This window comes from Coturnix japonica, chromosome 9 (assembly GCF_054131305.1).
Source record: "Coturnix japonica strain WE chromosome 9, WE-NBRP24, whole genome shotgun sequence".
NCBI lineage: Eukaryota > Metazoa > Chordata > Aves > Galliformes > Phasianidae > Coturnix > Coturnix japonica.
The window spans coordinates 4,641,580-4,659,563 of NC_140671.1; the positions used below are offsets into that span (position 1 = coordinate 4,641,580).

General features: G+C 44.7%; 1 protein-coding gene and 1 long non-coding RNA gene across 6 annotated transcripts in view; one reads left to right on the forward strand and one right to left on the reverse strand.

Annotated features, from left to right (window-relative positions):
* Positions 1 to 1,029: 1,029 nt before the first annotated feature.
* LOC146759646 (uncharacterized) lies at positions 1,030 to 8,061 on the forward strand. 2 transcript variants are annotated; one of them, XR_014949105.1, is made up of 4 exons: positions 1,030 to 1,175; positions 4,697 to 4,741; positions 5,024 to 5,140; positions 5,849 to 8,061. It is a non-coding gene; the product is annotated as an uncharacterized LOC146759646 (long non-coding RNA). The 2 variants fall into 2 exon arrangements; XR_014949106.1 differs by lacking the exon at positions 1,030 to 1,175 and adding an exon at positions 3,882 to 4,552.
* Positions 7,971 to 17,984, reverse strand: part of ATP2A2 (ATPase sarcoplasmic/endoplasmic reticulum Ca2+ transporting 2) — a 39,842-nt gene continuing 29,828 nt past the window's right edge. For 2 of the 4 annotated variants that reach the window (XM_085555738.1, XM_015877723.3), the window contains 7 exons: positions 17,400 to 17,735; positions 16,948 to 17,168; positions 15,980 to 16,182; positions 15,668 to 15,753; positions 15,131 to 15,264; positions 14,130 to 14,247; positions 12,329 to 14,009 (listed from right to left, as the gene is read on the reverse strand). In XM_085555738.1, coding sequence (XP_085411864.1) covers positions 13,740 to 14,009; positions 14,130 to 14,247; positions 15,131 to 15,264; positions 15,668 to 15,753; positions 15,980 to 16,182; positions 16,948 to 17,168; positions 17,400 to 17,735 — 1,368 coding nt within the window. In that variant the 3' untranslated portion in view covers positions 12,329 to 13,739. Of the gene's footprint in view, positions 9,115 to 12,328; positions 14,010 to 14,129; positions 14,248 to 15,130; positions 15,265 to 15,667; positions 15,754 to 15,979; positions 16,183 to 16,947; positions 17,169 to 17,399; positions 17,736 to 17,984 lie in introns of those variants that run through there. The other 2 variants (XR_001558467.3, XM_015877724.3) reach the window with 2 other exon arrangements.

A 17,984-nucleotide genomic window follows, 5' to 3' on the forward strand; every position in this document is an offset into this window, starting at 1 on the left:
TTTTAAATGCAGTTGAGTTTTACTTCAGTGTGTTACTAAAGGCTTTTACAGCAGTGACTCAAAGCACTTCATGTTCTGCATACAGGAGGTATAAGAATTCATCCTATTCCACTTGCTTCTCTGCAAAAACGTACAAATATATATCAGCTTGTTTTTGTCATATATATATACTTTTTGTCAGATAGTATTTGAATTCACGTTATCATTTCAACACCATCTCTTTGAGGGTGATCTTTGTTTCAGTTCTGTGGGCTCAGTGTGTAGGAGGAGGAATTACTTTGTGCTGTTACATTTCTTACCATTCTGTTTTCCTTACTATTTCCTTAAACATCTCTTTACATTGCCAGTTTAATCTCTTTCACATTTATCCTGTACCCGCAGTTATGCTGGAGCAGATGGACCTTAATGCAGGGCTAAAAAGCAGTTCAGCATAGCAGCTAACAGAGGAATACCTACTTGTACAAATACCTGACACAGAGAACAGGCGTCCCCTAGCTGTAGAAGTACGGCACCAATAAGGGTAAAAGCTCTTCTGTGATGTGCTATATGAATTACAAGAACACACAGCAGATCAATCCTCTTACAGACCGTTATTGAAGTACCTTGCTATGTCACATTCTTAGAAAGGAAACTAGTATTTTAGCACTTAAAAACAAGCAGAAGAGCTGAGTATCTCTTCTCTCTGGAATCCTGAGGGCTTTAAACTTTCCAAAGTATTAAATGGAGTTCTGCTTGGTTGAAGATTCTGTGGGAGGAACAGAAAAGCACATGCTGCTGTCCTGGTGGTTGAACTGGCTCTGTAATTAAATAAACACACTGAACAGCTTCATTTCAGTTACAGTGCACATTCTGCTAATTGCATTCTGGTTTATGAGGGAGCAGAACCTATTTTAAAATGAGGAACTTAACTATTTACAGCCTTGCTGTGTGATGCAGTGAACAGCTTTCAGCTCATTGCCTATTTCTTTGTAATAGAAAGAAATACAGATTTACAGACAAATTGAAACCAGCTCTTTTTTCCCCCCTCAGGATACAATCTGATGAAATCTTGAGCCTATGTCCAACAGATAGGTAGGGTCAGCAGCTTCCTAGGTGATGCTTCAACCATTCCTACTGGATTGAAGAATGGACTTCTTAATATTAAGAACTAATATGTGACGAGAGAAATGAATGAGGTACGTGGTACATAGTTTATGAGCTGTTCAGCCATTTTGTTTTACTATTCCTTTAAATCCATCACAAGCTGCAGGTGAAAACCACTGGTCTCGAGCATTTCTCTGAAACAATGTTTGCGTAGAACAGGAAACCTGAGAACCACAGCTTTACTGAATCACCACATAGAGTCTGTTGATTGTCTGATAAAGTGAAGCTGAGAGTGCTGTTCAAAAACAAAACCACAAAATGTCGCTGTGCTTATGTGCAACCAAGTTCAGGTACACCTAAGAACACCTTAAGAGAGCTGTCAAAATGCAGTTGTACCCCTTAGTGTTGTGTTCTTGCTGCTTAGTTTTTCTCAGAACTTTGCTAAATGTTTCAGTCAACACATAGACCAGTACTGTCATGTGATGGAAAGCAAAGGGATAATAGAAGGGTGGCCCAACCCCAGGCTGCAGCAAGTGAGAACAAGCCCAAAGGCAGCAACTGTGGACACAGACAAAAACTTCTTACCTCAAAGGGACCTCCAGTAGGCAGAGATGTCCAGAAAGGTACCCTCACCTCCACTGCCAACCCTTAAATGAGGGCTGGGAAGGGCTGGATCCTGGCTCCACCTCTTCCACTCACTCAGGTACATTGCATGCAGCTGAGCTCCCCTGGGTTGGCCCTGGTTCTCCCAGGTGTTCCATCACTGCTTCAAGCTGTGACTTAGCATTTCTGCTACAAGTACCTACAGAAATATTTGCATTATGGTTATGTAGCTTGTTACAGTATTTACAATTAAAGACAGTGCAAGGGACTGAGGAACTTCAATGTGATATGTGCTGAATGCATTTGATATTATATACATAGATGTACTTTGCACCAGCTTCAGAAATCCAAAGGGATTCTTGTATGCCAATGAGCCTTCATTAATGCTTTAATTTTAGAATATCATCTCTGGATTTACATAGATTTTGTGCTCTTCAATTCATTTACTGGTTTTCTAGTTTAGAGACCAGAACAATTAGTCCCTAATAAGCAGTTGACCTCATTCTGCCCATCAGTTGTAGTGCACTAAAGCTAAAAGCAGATGTTCACATCTGTTCCATCTGTGATGTAAACTCCCAGAAGTGAAGCACTTCTTAGGTGACATCAAAAAGCAATTGACATCCAGTTGTATTCTGCAGCTCATGCTGTTCTGGGTTGTGTAAGGAGAAAGGAACTGTGTGCTTGAAATCCTGACAGCCGTGTTTGACTTTGAAATCACAGATGTCATTAGCAGGCCTTGAATTCTGTCCTGCTTCATGAAAAGAAAGATACAGAAGTGAGGTCAGTGGACAGTTTGTACAAACATAAGGCCCTTATATAGACTTGGATGGGCTAAAAGTCTTAATTTACTGGAATCTAAAAGCATTGATGTGGCTACCAAACATCTACCCTTTTCAGGAGCTCAGTGATGCAGAAATTGATCCCTCCAAGACAAAGGCGAGGAGTATTTTTTACTCAGCAAACCCTGCCTTAAAATCTGTATGTCAGGAACCGCACTGCTACTGTTAGATCCTCAGACCTTCTGCACGCAGCAATATTTTGACAGGATGACAAAGAGAAAGAAGGAAAAGGAAACTGATCTCCAAACTGGTGCAGTCCTTTGCCTCTGCCGGGTGATGGTTCAAAGCAGAGAAGCAGTTTTAAACGGAGGCTTTTGCAATGTAAACATCTGTCACTGACCTGCCGCAGTGAAAGCTTCCCCTGCACATTCCACGCAGAGCATTAAACAACCATTAGCATTAAGGTTAGCAAAGCATGCGTGCGGCTCTAGACAGTAAGTGAAAACAGACTATTCTTTCTATTTTGCATCAACGGTGGTGAACGCGGACTGGCCAAACAGCTTCACTTGATACACAGACACAGGAAATCATTACATTGAAATTTCCTGCATCAACAGTTTACTGTTCATTGAGGTGTTTCACCACAGCCTTAAGCCTCAGCTCCAACTCATCAGTTCCATATCACAGTCCTCAGCCCCCTCCTCCTTGACATGGCCTTTTGCAGGGCCAGCAAACATATCAAGGCTTTAAAAATAGAGAGTAGCATTAGAAACAAACAAGACACGAAGGGAAAAAGTTTTGCAGAGTTAGAAAGTTAAAGTCGGATGGGAAAGGAGAATGAATGTTGCTGGAGGAAGCTGAGGAATCAGTTCCTGTGTGAGACATACGTAGCTGCAACGTTGTCACATAACTTGGAACTGCAATAGCAGACGTAACCCTACAGGTTTCCTTACAGCTCGGATCCCAGGGTCACATCTCACAGGAGGGGCAAAGGACTTCAGAAGTTCGGACATCAGTTTCCTTTTCCTTCTCTCTCTTTGTCATCCTGTCAAAATACTGATGCATGCAGAGGGTTTCTAACAGTAGCAGTGTGGTTCCTGACATACAGGTTTTACATATTTAACCTCTACCCCTTCACAGACAGCACCATTTCTTAAGGGAGATCAGATGACATCTGCTGATGTGGCAGTCCTGCTCTGTGTCCTGCCTGCACGATGCTGGACCAGCGTGTGGCACAGCAGGAAACTGTCCTTGCATTCTGAAATCTGCCTTTGGACACTTCAGCTGGCCTTTATTTCAGCTGTCAGCTGTGTGTGTCAGAGCACAGCGAGCTTGTCCAGAGGAAAAGGGAGGGGGGAAAGCCCACATCCTGAGAGCTGGTTTGGATTTCTAACATATTTACAGAGAACAGAAAGTCCAATTACATCCAAGTCTCCTGACAGGCGGGCAGCAGCAGCACGCTTTGCTTTCCTCATGGGGGGTTTGGTGACTTGGAACAACTCCTACTTGGGCTCCCAGGGCTGGGAGAGTTCAGCCGTTGGCAGAGGGTGATGCTTATACTGGCAGTTGATCCGAGAGCTTGGGTTGAGCTGGAGGCACAAAAGGCCCCGCTCCTCTGTTGGCTGGAGGGGTGGCACATTGCCCCATGCATTGCTGCAAAGGTCATTAGGATGGCAGCCCTTTCCCTGAACTGTTTGACAGATTGTCGTTGTTGTTCTGCTTTTAGCCTCATGTTTATTGTATAATATTCTGTGTTCTTCCTTGTCATGCAGTAGGGTTTGATGTGTCGAAGCTGGTAACTTGGCTTCATCTTGCTGGAATACTAAGCAGTTTTCCAGGAAACTGAATTATGATGACATCAGTAGAGAGCAGCAGTCTGCAGATAGGAACATTCTTCATACTGCTCTGTGTAAGCTGCAGCCATATGGGGCCTGAAAACAGTGTTTGTAAAGCCTGTCTGTTGGGAAACCAGCAAATAGCTGCAGTCTGTGACCAAAGAGCTTTTTCAGCCCTGGGGGTCGTAGCAGCCCGACAGAATCAGAAGGTAACCACAGTGTTTGTGCTTCCTGCTTAAGTCCGTCATCAAGGTGAGCAAGTGTTCACTGCCCTCACTGCAGTGCTGGGCTCTAAGGAGTTTCAAGGACCTTCCTCCCAATAGCACTTCAGCCCTGGAAATATTTCCGTTTTTGCAAAGGGAGTTTAACCCTTCCTCTGCTTCACTTTGTTTTCAGGTCTTACCAGTGCGGGGCTGAGTGTGCACAGAAAGGCAACATCAGGTGTGAGAGCAATTCCAGGAAGGAAAAAAGGGAAGGGAAGGGAAGGGAAGGGAAGGGAAGGGAAGGGAAGGGAAGGGAAGGGAAGGGAAGGGAAGGGAAGGGAAGGGAAGGGAAGGGAAGGGAAGGGAAGGGAAGGGAAGGGAAGGGAAGGGAAGGGAAGGGAAGGGAAGGGAAGGGGGTATGTGTTCCAGGGGTAACGTCAGCTCCAAAAAGGAATTTTGCAGGATTTTAGGTGCTCGAATTTCATTTCAGCCCAATTCTTTGCTCTTTCCTTCCCCCCAGACAAAGGGAACATCTTGTTCCCTGTTGCTGTACCCAGCCAGCTGCAGCGCTGGCCTTTCTCTGTTGCATGTGCTAATACAGATCTCACGCTGCACAGCCCACACATTCATCCCCCAGGTCAGTTCTGGCTCATTACCTACAACTTTTTGCTCTTTTATTACAGAATCCAATTGACACAACATTGCAGTGTTGGTAAAAACCTCTGCAATGTTTCTCTGGGTGGTTCTGTAATGGTGGAAGGCGTAAAACTTGTTAAAGCAGGCTCAGGGCGCTTTGGAAACTCAGCCATGTGTTGTGAGAGGCCAATTGCAGTTGGTGTGCACTGCCTGATGGATGCAGTCTGACCGGGGCTGGGGCTTTGATCCTCCAGCAGCAGGAAGGACACGCACCTGGATGAGCTCCCTGTGTGCCCATGTTTCACCTGCTGGACGTTATTCTCATACCTGAACGGCTGTATCTGGAGGAGAGTGGTGATAAGAGAAACGTTTCTATTAGTGAATCTGTCTGGGGTGTCATGCCTCACTGCGTGCAGGGGAGGGCAGGAAGAAGTGCGAGACCGAAACGCTTGTTGTTGTGCAATGGCAGCGAGCAGGAGCTGTGTGACTTGGTTACGAATGCGTGAGCTGGTTGCAACTTGATTGTTAGCCTCCGATGTTATCTGACCCCAATAGCAAAGCAGTGTTCTTTGCCTGCCTCCGTAGGAAAAACTGACACTGCCACCTGCAAAAATAGCATGGGCTTACAGCAGTCCAGGCTTATCAGTTTGTGGCCTTTGTTGTTGTTTCTTATTGCAGGGTGATGGTTGTTGCCTCTCTTGTGTTCCAGGTGGATCCTGGAGGCTGACCGTGCTTTGGGAACAGGGCTGGGGAATTTTCCTTCTCTTGAAGCTGGTGAGTCAGCAAAATCCGCTGGTGGGATGATGTGCAAATTGCACTGCCTCCACAAGACCCGATGATACGGATATAAATGGAAGCTTCGAGATGCTCTTGTGACACCGCACGTTTCTCTCCAGCTGCTGCAGGAGGCGGATGGGGTAACTCACCCACATGAATGCAGGTCCCACAGCCTCTGTTTAAACAAGAACAAGGACTTGGCCTTATTACCAAGCTCTGCCACAGGCTGCTGAGGAGCACGGCCCCTTTCCTGAGGTGAATTTGCAGTGCTCCTTCAGCAGGAGCAGAGCTGACCTGCCTTTTTCACATCAGCCTCTGGCTGCTGCTCTTAATGCTGCCCACTTACCTGTGTGTTTTGAGCAGGGTCCTACAGTGCAGAACCTCCTGTCTCAGCTGCAGCTTATTGCCAGCAAGCTGTCCGTCATAGACAGCCATTAGATTTGCTCCCTGTTTATTGTGCAGCTTTGTTTCAGGGGCTAAATAAGCTGCAGCAGGCACAGGCGAAGGTGCTGAGGAAAGGGATTGGCCTGTGGTGGGGAATGTCTAAAGGGCAGATGTGTGAGGTCAGGGATGATACATGGTGCTCCAAACACTTTTGCTGTAGAGCACTTAAACTGTTGCAGGTGAATTGTTGTAGTAAAACATCTTAAAGCCCTGCTGAGTAAAGGGGAGCAGGAGAGGCTGCCTGCTTTGTTCTGCAGGCCTGGCCTGGGGCTTTTCCTGAGGCTTTTTCCTCACTGAAGCTGTGAAGCCAATTTGCTTTCTCCTCTACCAAACGCTTTTCTCAGCTCTCTCCCCCCCCCCACTGCGGAGGTGGGTGTGGGTTTAATCTTACCCAATTAAAATCACCTTGGTGTAAAAACGGGGCTATTTCTGCCCTCTGTGCCATGTTTGATGCAATGTGTCTGTAATGGCTGAGAGCTGTGGGAGCTGTGGGCCCACCCCACACTGCTGTAGGGCCGGGGTGTCACAGGGAGGTGAGGAGGGGGAAGATGAAGCTGTTTATCTCAGCATCTCTTACCCCATAGCCTCATATGTGAGTACTTAGCAACGCACTGAGCTGCTCCAGGTTCTCTCTGTTGCAGGCAATACTGCTTGCAGTTTGCTTGGGGGACTGGTTAAGCTTGCAGATGGGAACTTCAAAATGATTAAAAATAATAAGTTTGGTCTTTGCAAAACTAAACTTCAGCTGCCTGTAGCTGAAGAAATGAGCCTCATTTTTCTCATGGTCAAGCTAGAGATGTTAATGAGGTGCTTTCCTCCATCATGGTAGGAGCGAATTACACTAATTGTTTAACCTGGGTGTCCAAGTTGCTGCCTTCTGGTGCTGGTGCAGCAATGCTGGGTTATTTGGTGACAGCGCTGCAGGCTGAAACCAGCCTATAAATAAGGAAGAGCCGTGGCTGCAGATAAGCACTGGGCGCTGCGCTCAGCTCTGACAGCTTTGGCCCAGAGGTTGAGAGCAGAGCTCAGAGCAACGCTACCATAGTAGGAAGCAGCCCAGCAGAGCAGTTCAGCCCCATGTATCAGCACAGCACCCAGCATCATATAGCGGAGCTGAGCGGTGGAATTCAGCTTTAAGTATTTTTAAACCTCGTGCTGTTGTTTTTGAAGGGTCTCAGCCGTCACCTAATTTGGGTAACACTGTCTGCAGGCACCGTGCTGGTATCGCAGCCCAGAGTTTAAGAGGCATTACATTTAATTTAAAACACATTACTCGCTTTTGAAGTTGCTTATTTAGAGAGGCTCTGCTTGTACCCTCACTCCCCTCCTCTCACTCCAAACAAAACTTCATTTATGAGATTTAGAGCGGAGCATCAGAGGACACTTGGCAGACGTAGCTTTTATCCCTTGAGTGCTTTAGTCTCCTTTAGTCTCACTTGATGCTTAAGGAGGGCTGGAGCCTGCGGCTGCATGCAGGTCTCAGGGACAGACAGAGCCCCAGTGCAGGCAGGGAGCACACAGCTGGTTCATCACTGACAAAACCAAGCAGCTACAAAGGCCTGAAAGGGTTTAAGAAACAGAAAAGGACAGAAAAAAAAATAATGAAGGTGTAATTGGGCAAGAAATGTTTATTTTAAGTTCACCGGAGGGATTTACAAACAATGGAGCATTAAAAAAACAAAACCTCGAGTGACCAAACTACTTGACAGTGTCCCTTAAACACACACACAAACCCCTGCGCGGAGGAATCACAGCAGCGAGGAGGTCGTAGTGCTGGAAGAGCAGCCGGCGTCTGCATAGTTCTAGAAGGAAGGAAAGAGTGCAGTAATGCAGTGCTGGGTGTGAGCGTGTGCTGCCTGGCATTAAGGGCAGGACAGGCTGAAGGACGCACTCAGGTACCTGCAGGAAACAAAGTGCATCAAATGACACGCCAGGGATGTATTGTAGAATAGATTTATTTACCTGATACAAATGAAACTAGGTGTGATGCTTCTTACTGTCAGCATGGAAGTAGAGAACCGATCTTATTTACAGCTTCTAGAGGTCATTACATGCAGTTGTAACTGGCCGAGCCGTTTGCTGCCGTCTCGATGGACGCATGATGCTGTTTTGTATCGCACCAACATCTGTCTCACTGCCTTAGACTTCAATAAGTTACATTATTACAGTGCAAAACAGGTCGATTTGCACACATGATAATAAAAAAACACAACCCAAAGTGATGGACTGGAGGCTTTGCAGTTGGACATTCAGCCGTAGTCTTGTCTGTGGATTCATAGCTAGGATGGCGTTGTACATGAGCTGTTAGAGCGGCACGTCCGGATGATACGATACAGATTTGTCTACAACCCAAGGCATGCATTAATTCAATATTGTACACTTTATAAACTGACATTTTACATACAGGAAATATGGAAAACAGGCTGACAGCTCAGCGCTTCTTATCCGGGGATCAACGAGCTCTTCTCCATGCAGCACAGAACCCAAAACTTCTCTGAGAGTCCCCAACTGGGTCAGCTCTATTGCACCTCTGTACATCTCAAGTCCTACCGGCAGCACACGTTTCTTCCACAGAGAACACCATGAGCTTTGTTTGGAGGGGAAGCAAAGAATCTTTACACATGATACATGCAGCACTTTGGGGAGATGTGTTGCTAAAAACACATGCACGCAACAAAGGGAGGAAAAAAAAACAAAAAACCAACAACCTCACATTTCTGCAAAATTGTTTAGGAAGTGATTACTCCAGTATTGCTGAAAAGGAAAGAAAGAAAAGGTATCAGTTAATGAAAGGATGAATGCAAAGCACCGTTCTAAAAGCAAGACTTAAGATCAACAGTGACAGAAGAAAGGATGTTAGGCCTGATAACCAACTGCTCTGCCATTGAAGGGACGCTCTCGGGTTACTTTGTTCTGAATGCTGGGGCACTCCAAGCACCTCTCAGCTCTCCTGAGCTGCCTTCACCATCAGCGCTCCCTGCCAAAGGCTGCAGAGGAGCATTTCCCCCCCCTAATTGAGACCTTACATTGCAAATTTGGCCCAGGACTGACCTAACAATGCCCCTCTTTCAGGTTCTGCAGCTCTTTCTGTGAAGCATTAGAAAGCTTTAAGAAGCCTAAACTATGCAGACTGATGCTCCCAGCATTACCCAGCACACAGCACCAGGCCGGCCTTGTGTCTGCACCTCAATGGCGGCCCTTCAAATTTAGGTTCTCCCGCTCAGGTTTGAGAATGCACGATATTAATGTAATTAAGGATGTAATTAGCAGAGATTAGGGAAATGGTTAATGGTTAGAAGTGCAAAAAAGGTAAACAAGACAGGTGCAAAAGACAGACAGCTTCGGATCAGTTTGACCTCCCTTCATCTCAGCGAATTCAACCATCTTTAAGCAGTGACCAGATACATTCTGTGCTCTCAGAGCAGTGACAGGGGCTGCTGTACTGCATTTTATCATCAGATTCAAAACTCCTTTCCTTACCCTTATCTTTACCCACAAGGACCCCTCTATAACCACGAGCTTCACAACACCGACAGACTGCTGTATATTTTTCTGCAGCTTCTTTCAATACTGATTCTTTTTTGTTGCTGCAATAATGCTTTGGGGGAAAAACCATGAACTAATTTCAGTGCCTGGGCAACAAAAAGGCACAGCTGGTTGTGGAGCTCAGGACTGGGACTTGGAATCACTCACATGTGAAAGCTGAGAGAGCCCGGGGCACCGGGAAGATAAAAGCTTTTGTCTCCATGCTGCCAACACATGATGGCAGCTGCCTGACCATCATCTCTGCTCTGAGCTGGACCAGCCCACAGAGCACTGAGCTCAGGAGGAGCTGCCGACAGCAAAACCTCGCTGCTGCCCCAGCACAGACCTGCAGCCTCGGTGTACAGTGCACCATCAGTCACAATGGATGCTCACCTCAGCCCCCTCCTCAATAAAAACCAAGCAGGAGCACTAAGGATGCTACAGAACACAGAAGACTGCAGAGATGAAGCAGCTCGGTGAGATGAGAGCAAAGGGAAAACAAAAGGTAGGAAGTTACCTTCTAAAAATAGAGCAAGATAAAAGAGAGATCTTTGTTTCTTCTGCCTACATAAGAGCTGCTGTTAGCAGGCTCACAGGGCGAACCCTGCAACAGGAGCTCCATTCCTGCCCCCACGTGACCCCAGTGCAGGGAGGAGGCCAGAAATACAGGACAAGGAGATTAAGCAAAAGCTTCAACTTCAAGATGCTGCCTACTAAATCCACGTCAACCTGGCACCCATCTTATGGGAGCGACCCTGGGAAAGCAGAAGTACTGAGAGCAAAGTGATAATGCCACTGAACGGCATGAAGTGCTGATCACAGGGAGCCCTACTGCCTCATTCCAACAAGGAAATCCTAAGAGAACCACAAAAAGCACAAGAAAAAACAGGTAGATGAAGACAGCCCAAAGCATCCAGGAACAGTCCAACAAAACCAGGCTCCTGAGGCTGCAGGTGCCATCAGAGGATTAATGCCACGTTCACCCACCAGCTGTCCAGCTCTCTAAGGTAAAATCCAAGCAACAGAAGGTTCTAAACACAAGTGAGATACCCCGAGTTAATTGCTATCAGAGCTCACAGCAAGGTTTGTCTTCAGCACACACAGCTGAGTGTGTCAGACAGATCCAGCAGAAGGTGCTGAAAGACTAAATTCAATTTAGCCCCTCATTTTCCCCTTCAGCTTCTTAGAGACAGGAAGAAAGGGGTTAGGTAGCAGAATGACTTGGCATCACAGACAGGAGAAAGACCGAAGACAAGAAGAACTGAGAAGTACTGCCACGTACACGGCTTAGAAAAGCCAACCAATGGAGGTGGCTCTGGAGGCTTACACAGAACCTGAGCTCAGGAGTGTGGCCAAAGTGCTGGGAACACACCTGCGGGTGTTCATTCCAATAACGACAACACCTGTGATTCAAGATGCCTTCAGACCAAACCAGATCCATGTGACCTGGTAGTTTCCTGTTTCAGGAAACAGGCGAGCCTTAACATTGCTCATTCAATATTGATACAGCACCTGGCTGCTGCTGGCCATCGGCCTTATGGTATAACACAACACCCAGCCTGGCAGACAGGTTTCTGCCACGCTGAACAGAGCATTCAAGGGAGGTCGGTGCTTGCAGCCCTGCACAACACCTGTTCTATCAGGTCCGTATCCCCAAATCACTTCAGCACCAGTGAAAGGAAGTCAGCATTCCTACAGACAGTGAGCACTCACAATGCAGAGGGATTTCAAAGGGTTCTGTGTATTTTGGGGTTAGAGTGTGTATTTGAAGACCGAAACCTACAGGATTAGCTGTGCTCGCTGGATTCCAGCTGGCACCAGCAGAACGTTGCTTTTAACAACCATTTTCCTCTGTGAGGAATAAGAAAGCTGTTTGAATTGGATTATTAAAGTCAAGCCAACACAAGATAACACAGCACCTGCTACTCCACCAAAGCACATTGACCCCTGTACAATTTTCAAAGCCTTCCCTGTTAAGCCAAGCCTGTTCTTCTGTCTTTCCAATGACCACAATTCAAAGCATTTCCAAGCTCTGGAAACAGACAGTTTTTGCAAAGAGGAGCACCTGCACATACAGCACTGGGATTAGCAATTAGAGGAGATGGGCCAGGCTGCTCTGAGGGGATTCCCACATTTCAGAGCAGGAAAGAGCTTAAGGATAAGCCAGTGCTTGACCACCAGGGGTTCTGGACACTAAAATCATCATATAAACAGCTGTCACTGCCTTCAGTAAGAGCTTTATCCAATTTTATCTCCACCTCAAGAGCAGAAGCCAAGATCACAGAGGAACTGAGTGCTACAGAATAAGATCTAAAACACAGCCAAACAAAAGCAAACTCTTTACCTTCAGAATCAATAACTGGAGCTTGGTACCATAAGGCAAGAGTCTAAAGTGGTGATAATAATGTAGCACAGCAGAATTTGACAAAACACAGCATGGGAATGAGGGAAATTACTATTTATTCTTCAACATGAATACAGCATACGCTATTTTACAGCAAGTCACCACTGGCATGGTGAAATGGAAGAGAAATACTCACTTTAGTCGATGAAAGTTGGAAGGCATTGGAGAAAAACACCACAGTTAGGACTGTTAATGACTTACACGTTGTTGATACAGGACTGAATTTGAAAACATGCTTTAACATTTACCGTAATAATGAAGGTGGTTAGTGCCACATCAAAATAAAAATAGTTCTATACAATATGTTCAAATTTGGTCATGTGCTATTTACACATTTTACAAACAACACACACGAGCTTGTCACTTCAACTCAGGCTAACAACAGGCCAGCAGAGCAACTCCGTGTATACACCGTATCATTAGTGCCCTAAGTGCGGTCAATCCCATTTCTAGCTACGCAGTGCAACTTATTATTCCAGGTCTTATTACAAGTTTTGAACTTAAAAATGGCGGGGGAGAAACAATCTGACACGTAAGGTATTAAAAAAACAAACAAAAAAAATCAATGGCAACCCTCTTTTGGAAATAAAACAGATTGGATTGGTTAAAAAGGCTCGGTTTAGGTTTGAGTCGACCTCCCTAACCCTGCATCACGGGCAACGCTGGCAAAACAAGGTCTGTTACAATAAAAATACAATAGACAAATAAATAATCTCTTTAAAAAAAAAAACAAAACAAAAAACCTGTGTGTGTTGAGGATGGAAGAACCCCAGCAGGCTGCACCTGGAATGGCATTTTCTGCACGAGCAGGATTAGGCAGAACTCATACAGAAAGTGGTGTAAACAAGGACAGTCGAGAACCCAGAGCAAGGGAGCAGGAAGAGGGGAGACCGAGAAGAAAAGCTGCCCAAGGCAGCAGCGCTCTGTACCCAGTGCAAGAAGTTTGGCTTATGGATAAAATAAAACCTGACCGTATGACAAATTAAGTTTGGATGACCATGCAGAAGACAAACAGTTACATGCTTTTGTTTTCTTTTTAGTTTTAGACAACACACATTCATTCCCTAAAATCTGCTGCCAATTTCATTCGATAGTGTCCGCTGGCTCAAAAACTGTTTTGTTGGCTTTTTTTTTTTACATGATGAATAAACTATTGAACAGAACACTGTACATGCTTTTCATCTACAAAAAAATATTTGCATAAAATAGTGTTAGTTCTCTGTACATGTCAATGGACACTTTAACTGTGTATAAAAGAGGAATATATTGCCCCCACTGAAGAAAAAGCAAAAAAAAAACCAAACCAAAACCTAGAATATGAAACCTCCATCACCAGCAAATATGTTCATGTGAAAATTCAGCAGAAATAGACAAGTTGCTCTAAACAATAAAAAAAAAAAATTGATTAAGTTAAACTTTTCCTCTGAATGTAAAACTGTCACCATGTCAGTCAAGACAAGAACATATCGCTAAAGTTAGTGTCTGTGCTGTAAAGCCAGATAACCAAGGGCAGGGTAATGAACACAAAGGGCCAGGAAACTCCTTCGGTGCATGCTGACAAAGAACACGGTTTGGTGGCAGGCCGCACACTATCTTTACCAGGTTCCAGGTAGTTACGGGCCACGTATTTAAGTGTTTCATCCAGCAGAATGACAGGTAGTGAGATTTTCAATACCATCAGCCATTGCGTCACGTTTAAAGGTGTGATCTGGAAGATAATCTGAAAGAACAGCCAAGCGTTACAGCTTTGCTTCACCTCCGTCCCTTGCCTTAAGCTCCACGCCAAGGTTTTCTGCTCCACCTCCGAGCTCAGGGATGGACTGAAGACAGAGGCACTTACCGGCAGTGGTTCCACATAGAGGATAAGGAAGTGGAGTGACATGGACAAGCAAATTGCTCCCACCAGCCAGATATTCTCCCATGGGGGCATCCTCATTAAGGACTGGTTTTCTGACAGACTGCAATGGAAACACGGTACATATGAGTACATACAAGGCACCAAGGGAAATTTAGCACATCAGTAACTGATCTCAAGGAAGCAGCAAGTCCCGATTATCCGAGCCACCAGAAAGGAGGACACCAAGTTTGGTTTAAGTAGGTTACGACTTTGATGTTGGGAACGCTGGGGACAACAGCACACAACAGCCTTCCTGCCTATCCAGTCGTTCCCTCGCAGCTCAGTTAATGACTGCGCAAACTGAGGGTCAGGTCCTTGCACCTTTGTAATGCTTATTCCTAAAATCTGCTTTCCAGATTCAGTCTGCATTGAGGTTATGCTGCAGAAGAGCCTCAGATCTAGAACATCAGATGTAGAGCAGCATCTTATTATGTAGGACTAGCACGGTACACTTGTGTTTAGCTTATTTGTTTTTAAAATTAACTGACCTCTAAGCTATTTGAAGAAATATACCCTTGACATTGTGCTATTTAGTGGTTTCCATTTATAATCTAACATTAATTGGCTAAACCCACACTCCCTTAGGGCAGGAAAAGTTATTTTCCATATCTTCAATATTCTTATTTTAGTTCTCCTTGGTATCACTTTATACCAACATAGGAGGGATAATCTGATTGATTAATCTTAAGATTAAAAATAATGGAAAATATTTCAGCTGCTCGTGCTTACTAAAATACCAGAATGAACTGGCAGGATTAGCAATATACCTTAAGATAAGAGGTGTCAAATGTTATCTAGGGGAGTCATTTTATTTGCACTACCAGGATTCGGAAAGAAAGTATGACTCATTATTTATTAGTTGAGCTGTCCAGAGATTAAGAGCAGAAGGTATGATTTTAGATAAGCTCTGCGAAAGCTTTCCTCCTCGATTTGGAGATACAAACCTGTTGAGGGCATTGCACATCTCTATGGTGACAAGTACAGAAAGAGCCATTGTCATTGGATACGGAGACTCAAAAACCACACAGTCGACACCAGAGAAGTCTGGGTTGTCCTCTTTGCACTGCAGAAAATGGCTCTGAAACAGAACAGTGTGAACTCATTTCTACAGCTTAACTTTCAGAATGTTAAATAGGCCTAGGAAGTGAGCACTGCTAAGAAAACTTCAGGAGTCCTACAAGCACTGAACTACAGAGTCACTGCAATGTCTAATAGGACACTAACAGCAAAAAAATCCCCAAAGCTGTTTCAGAGCATTATAAAATTTCCTGTTAGTCTTTACTTACAGGACACCACTCAACTTTCAGCTCAATATTAAGACTAATGCAACAATAAAACTTGAATATGAATCAAATATAATGACATTTTTCCAAACAAAACTTTTAGATGATACAAATTTTCCAGTTCTTTCAAGTAGAAATTGTAAGCATGTCCCCTTCCCTCCCTCCTCACCCCCTTTTAAGTACTGAAAGAGTACATACCAGCTGGTAAAAGGTTACTCTCGGACCACCATCAGCAGCAATAAACCACCAAGCAGCAGCACCCACAGTGGCAGCACCAACGTAACCTTAAGGAAACAAGAAGGGGCACTTTTACCACTTCATCATAGCACTGTATGCACATACCCAAAAAAAGAACAAAACCAAACAAAACCAATTCCGTGGAATCTCTACTGCTGGCTTTCAAGACTTGAGCAGAAAAGACCAGATGCTGCTTTCTAAGTGGATCTTGGAAAAAAAATAATAACATGTCTTAGTTTCCTTCAGAGAAACCAAGCAGCTCTGACTACTTACATCCAATTGCCAGGTAACGGAAGAAGAGCCACCCACTGATCAGTGGCTCCTTGGGGTTGCGGGGTGGTTTGTTCATGATATCAAGGTCAGGAGGATTAAAGCCCAGAGCAGTAGCAGGGAGACCATCTGTCACAAGGTTCACCCATAACAGCTGGACAGGAATCAGAGCTTCAGGAAAACCCAGGGCAGCAGTCAAGAAGATGCTACAATAAGAAAATCCACCGGTTACGCACCACTTTCTACAAAACACAAACTGCTGCAGAGATTGTGTTATTATAGCTCAAATGGGTAAGCTCAATTTAGCTGGATTTCCAATGGCATCTCCAAAGAAGTTCTGGGCATTTCACTTTCACAGCTCCAAGAACAGAATCAGGGCCTGCAGCAAAAGCCACGCAAAGGGCAGCTTTAAAGTTTATGAGAAAAACTGGGCAAGTCAAACACCGTATTGTATTTGGCTCTAGGAGAAGGTATGCTTTGATACAAGCAACTGTTACGAGACCAATACCTGCATTCTGTTACCAGAAATGCATTCTGTGGCATTGGAGCAACGTTCCTCCCCAACATGAGACACATTTCTCTGAAACTTGAGGTTAAAATTACAGAAACATGTAGGTTACACACATGGCAAAGTAACACAAAATAACAAATCTTATAAGAAACAAGTGCTTACTTTCCAGTTCTCAAAATTCAGTTTCACAAAGATGCATTTCAAACACAGAAATGACAGCACAGCATTTGGTCACCTACCGAGCTAGAACACTGTACTCAATTCAGTGCTCATCTTTTTTGGTGTGCTTAAATTCTCCAGTAAATATTAGGGAGCTTAGAAGTACACAGACTCCATTCCACAGTCACACTGAGCCACTGCTTGGAGAGCCAGCTTCTCTGGTTGTAGTGAGAAATACCAGAACAAGGAAAGACAACTCCATCCTCACTATTCCAATCCAAAGAAAACATGCTGAACTTACCAAACAACTTCTCCAACATTGGAAGAAATCAAGTAACGGATGAACTGCTTCATGTTGTTGTAAATCGCACGTCCTTCTTCCACAGCAGCTACAATGGTTGAAAAATTATCATCTGCTAAAACCATTTCAGAAGCAGTTTTAGCCACTGCAGTACCAGAGCCCATAGCAATTCCAATTTCTGCTTTCTTCAATGCAGGGGCATCATTGACACCATCACCAGTCTAAAACAAGAATTAAAAGTTCAATGAAAAAATTTACTTGCATACAGGATGGACTTTTAAAATTGGGTCTCATATTTTGGATCTTTAAACATCACTTGAGGGCAGAACGACTCTGAGATGGAATTAGGGAAAAAGCAGAATCCCACAACAAGGCATGAGTCTGCAATGGTGAAATCTGTGTTTAAAAACAGCATCTGCCTTTCAAATAATGGAACAAGTTCCTTTACTCACCATAGCCGTAATCTCATCAAAAGACTGAAGGAATTCAACAATTTTAGACTTGTGAGAAGGCTCCACGCGGGCAAAGCAGCGGGCATGGTGGCAGGCATCTCTCTGGGCAGCGAGTGAGAGCTCATCGAATTCACGGCCAGTAAAAGCTTTGGTAGAAACATCTTCGTCTTCCACAAAGATACCAATGCGTCGGCAAATGGCCACTGCTGTGCCTTTATTATCACCAGTAATCATAATCACTCTAATGCCAGCTTGTTTACACAGCTTTATAGAGGAAGCTACTTCAATTCTTGGGGGATCCAGCATTCCCACGCAGCCCACAAAGGTCAGATTGGTCTGAAAGAACACACCACTGAGATTCAGCACAGAATCCTGTAGACTTTTCATCTGACATCACTAAAATAATCGTGTCTGTTTGGCATGTGAGTAACATCTCGGCACAGCGACCTTAGTGTTTACTCCCAGTTCACCATATCCTGTGATTTTACATTGAGCAATCAGACACTGAAGCCTATGTCATCCTGACATTTAGTAAAAGCCAGCGTATTACACATGATGTGATTGCTAGTCATTGTCCTTCCAAGA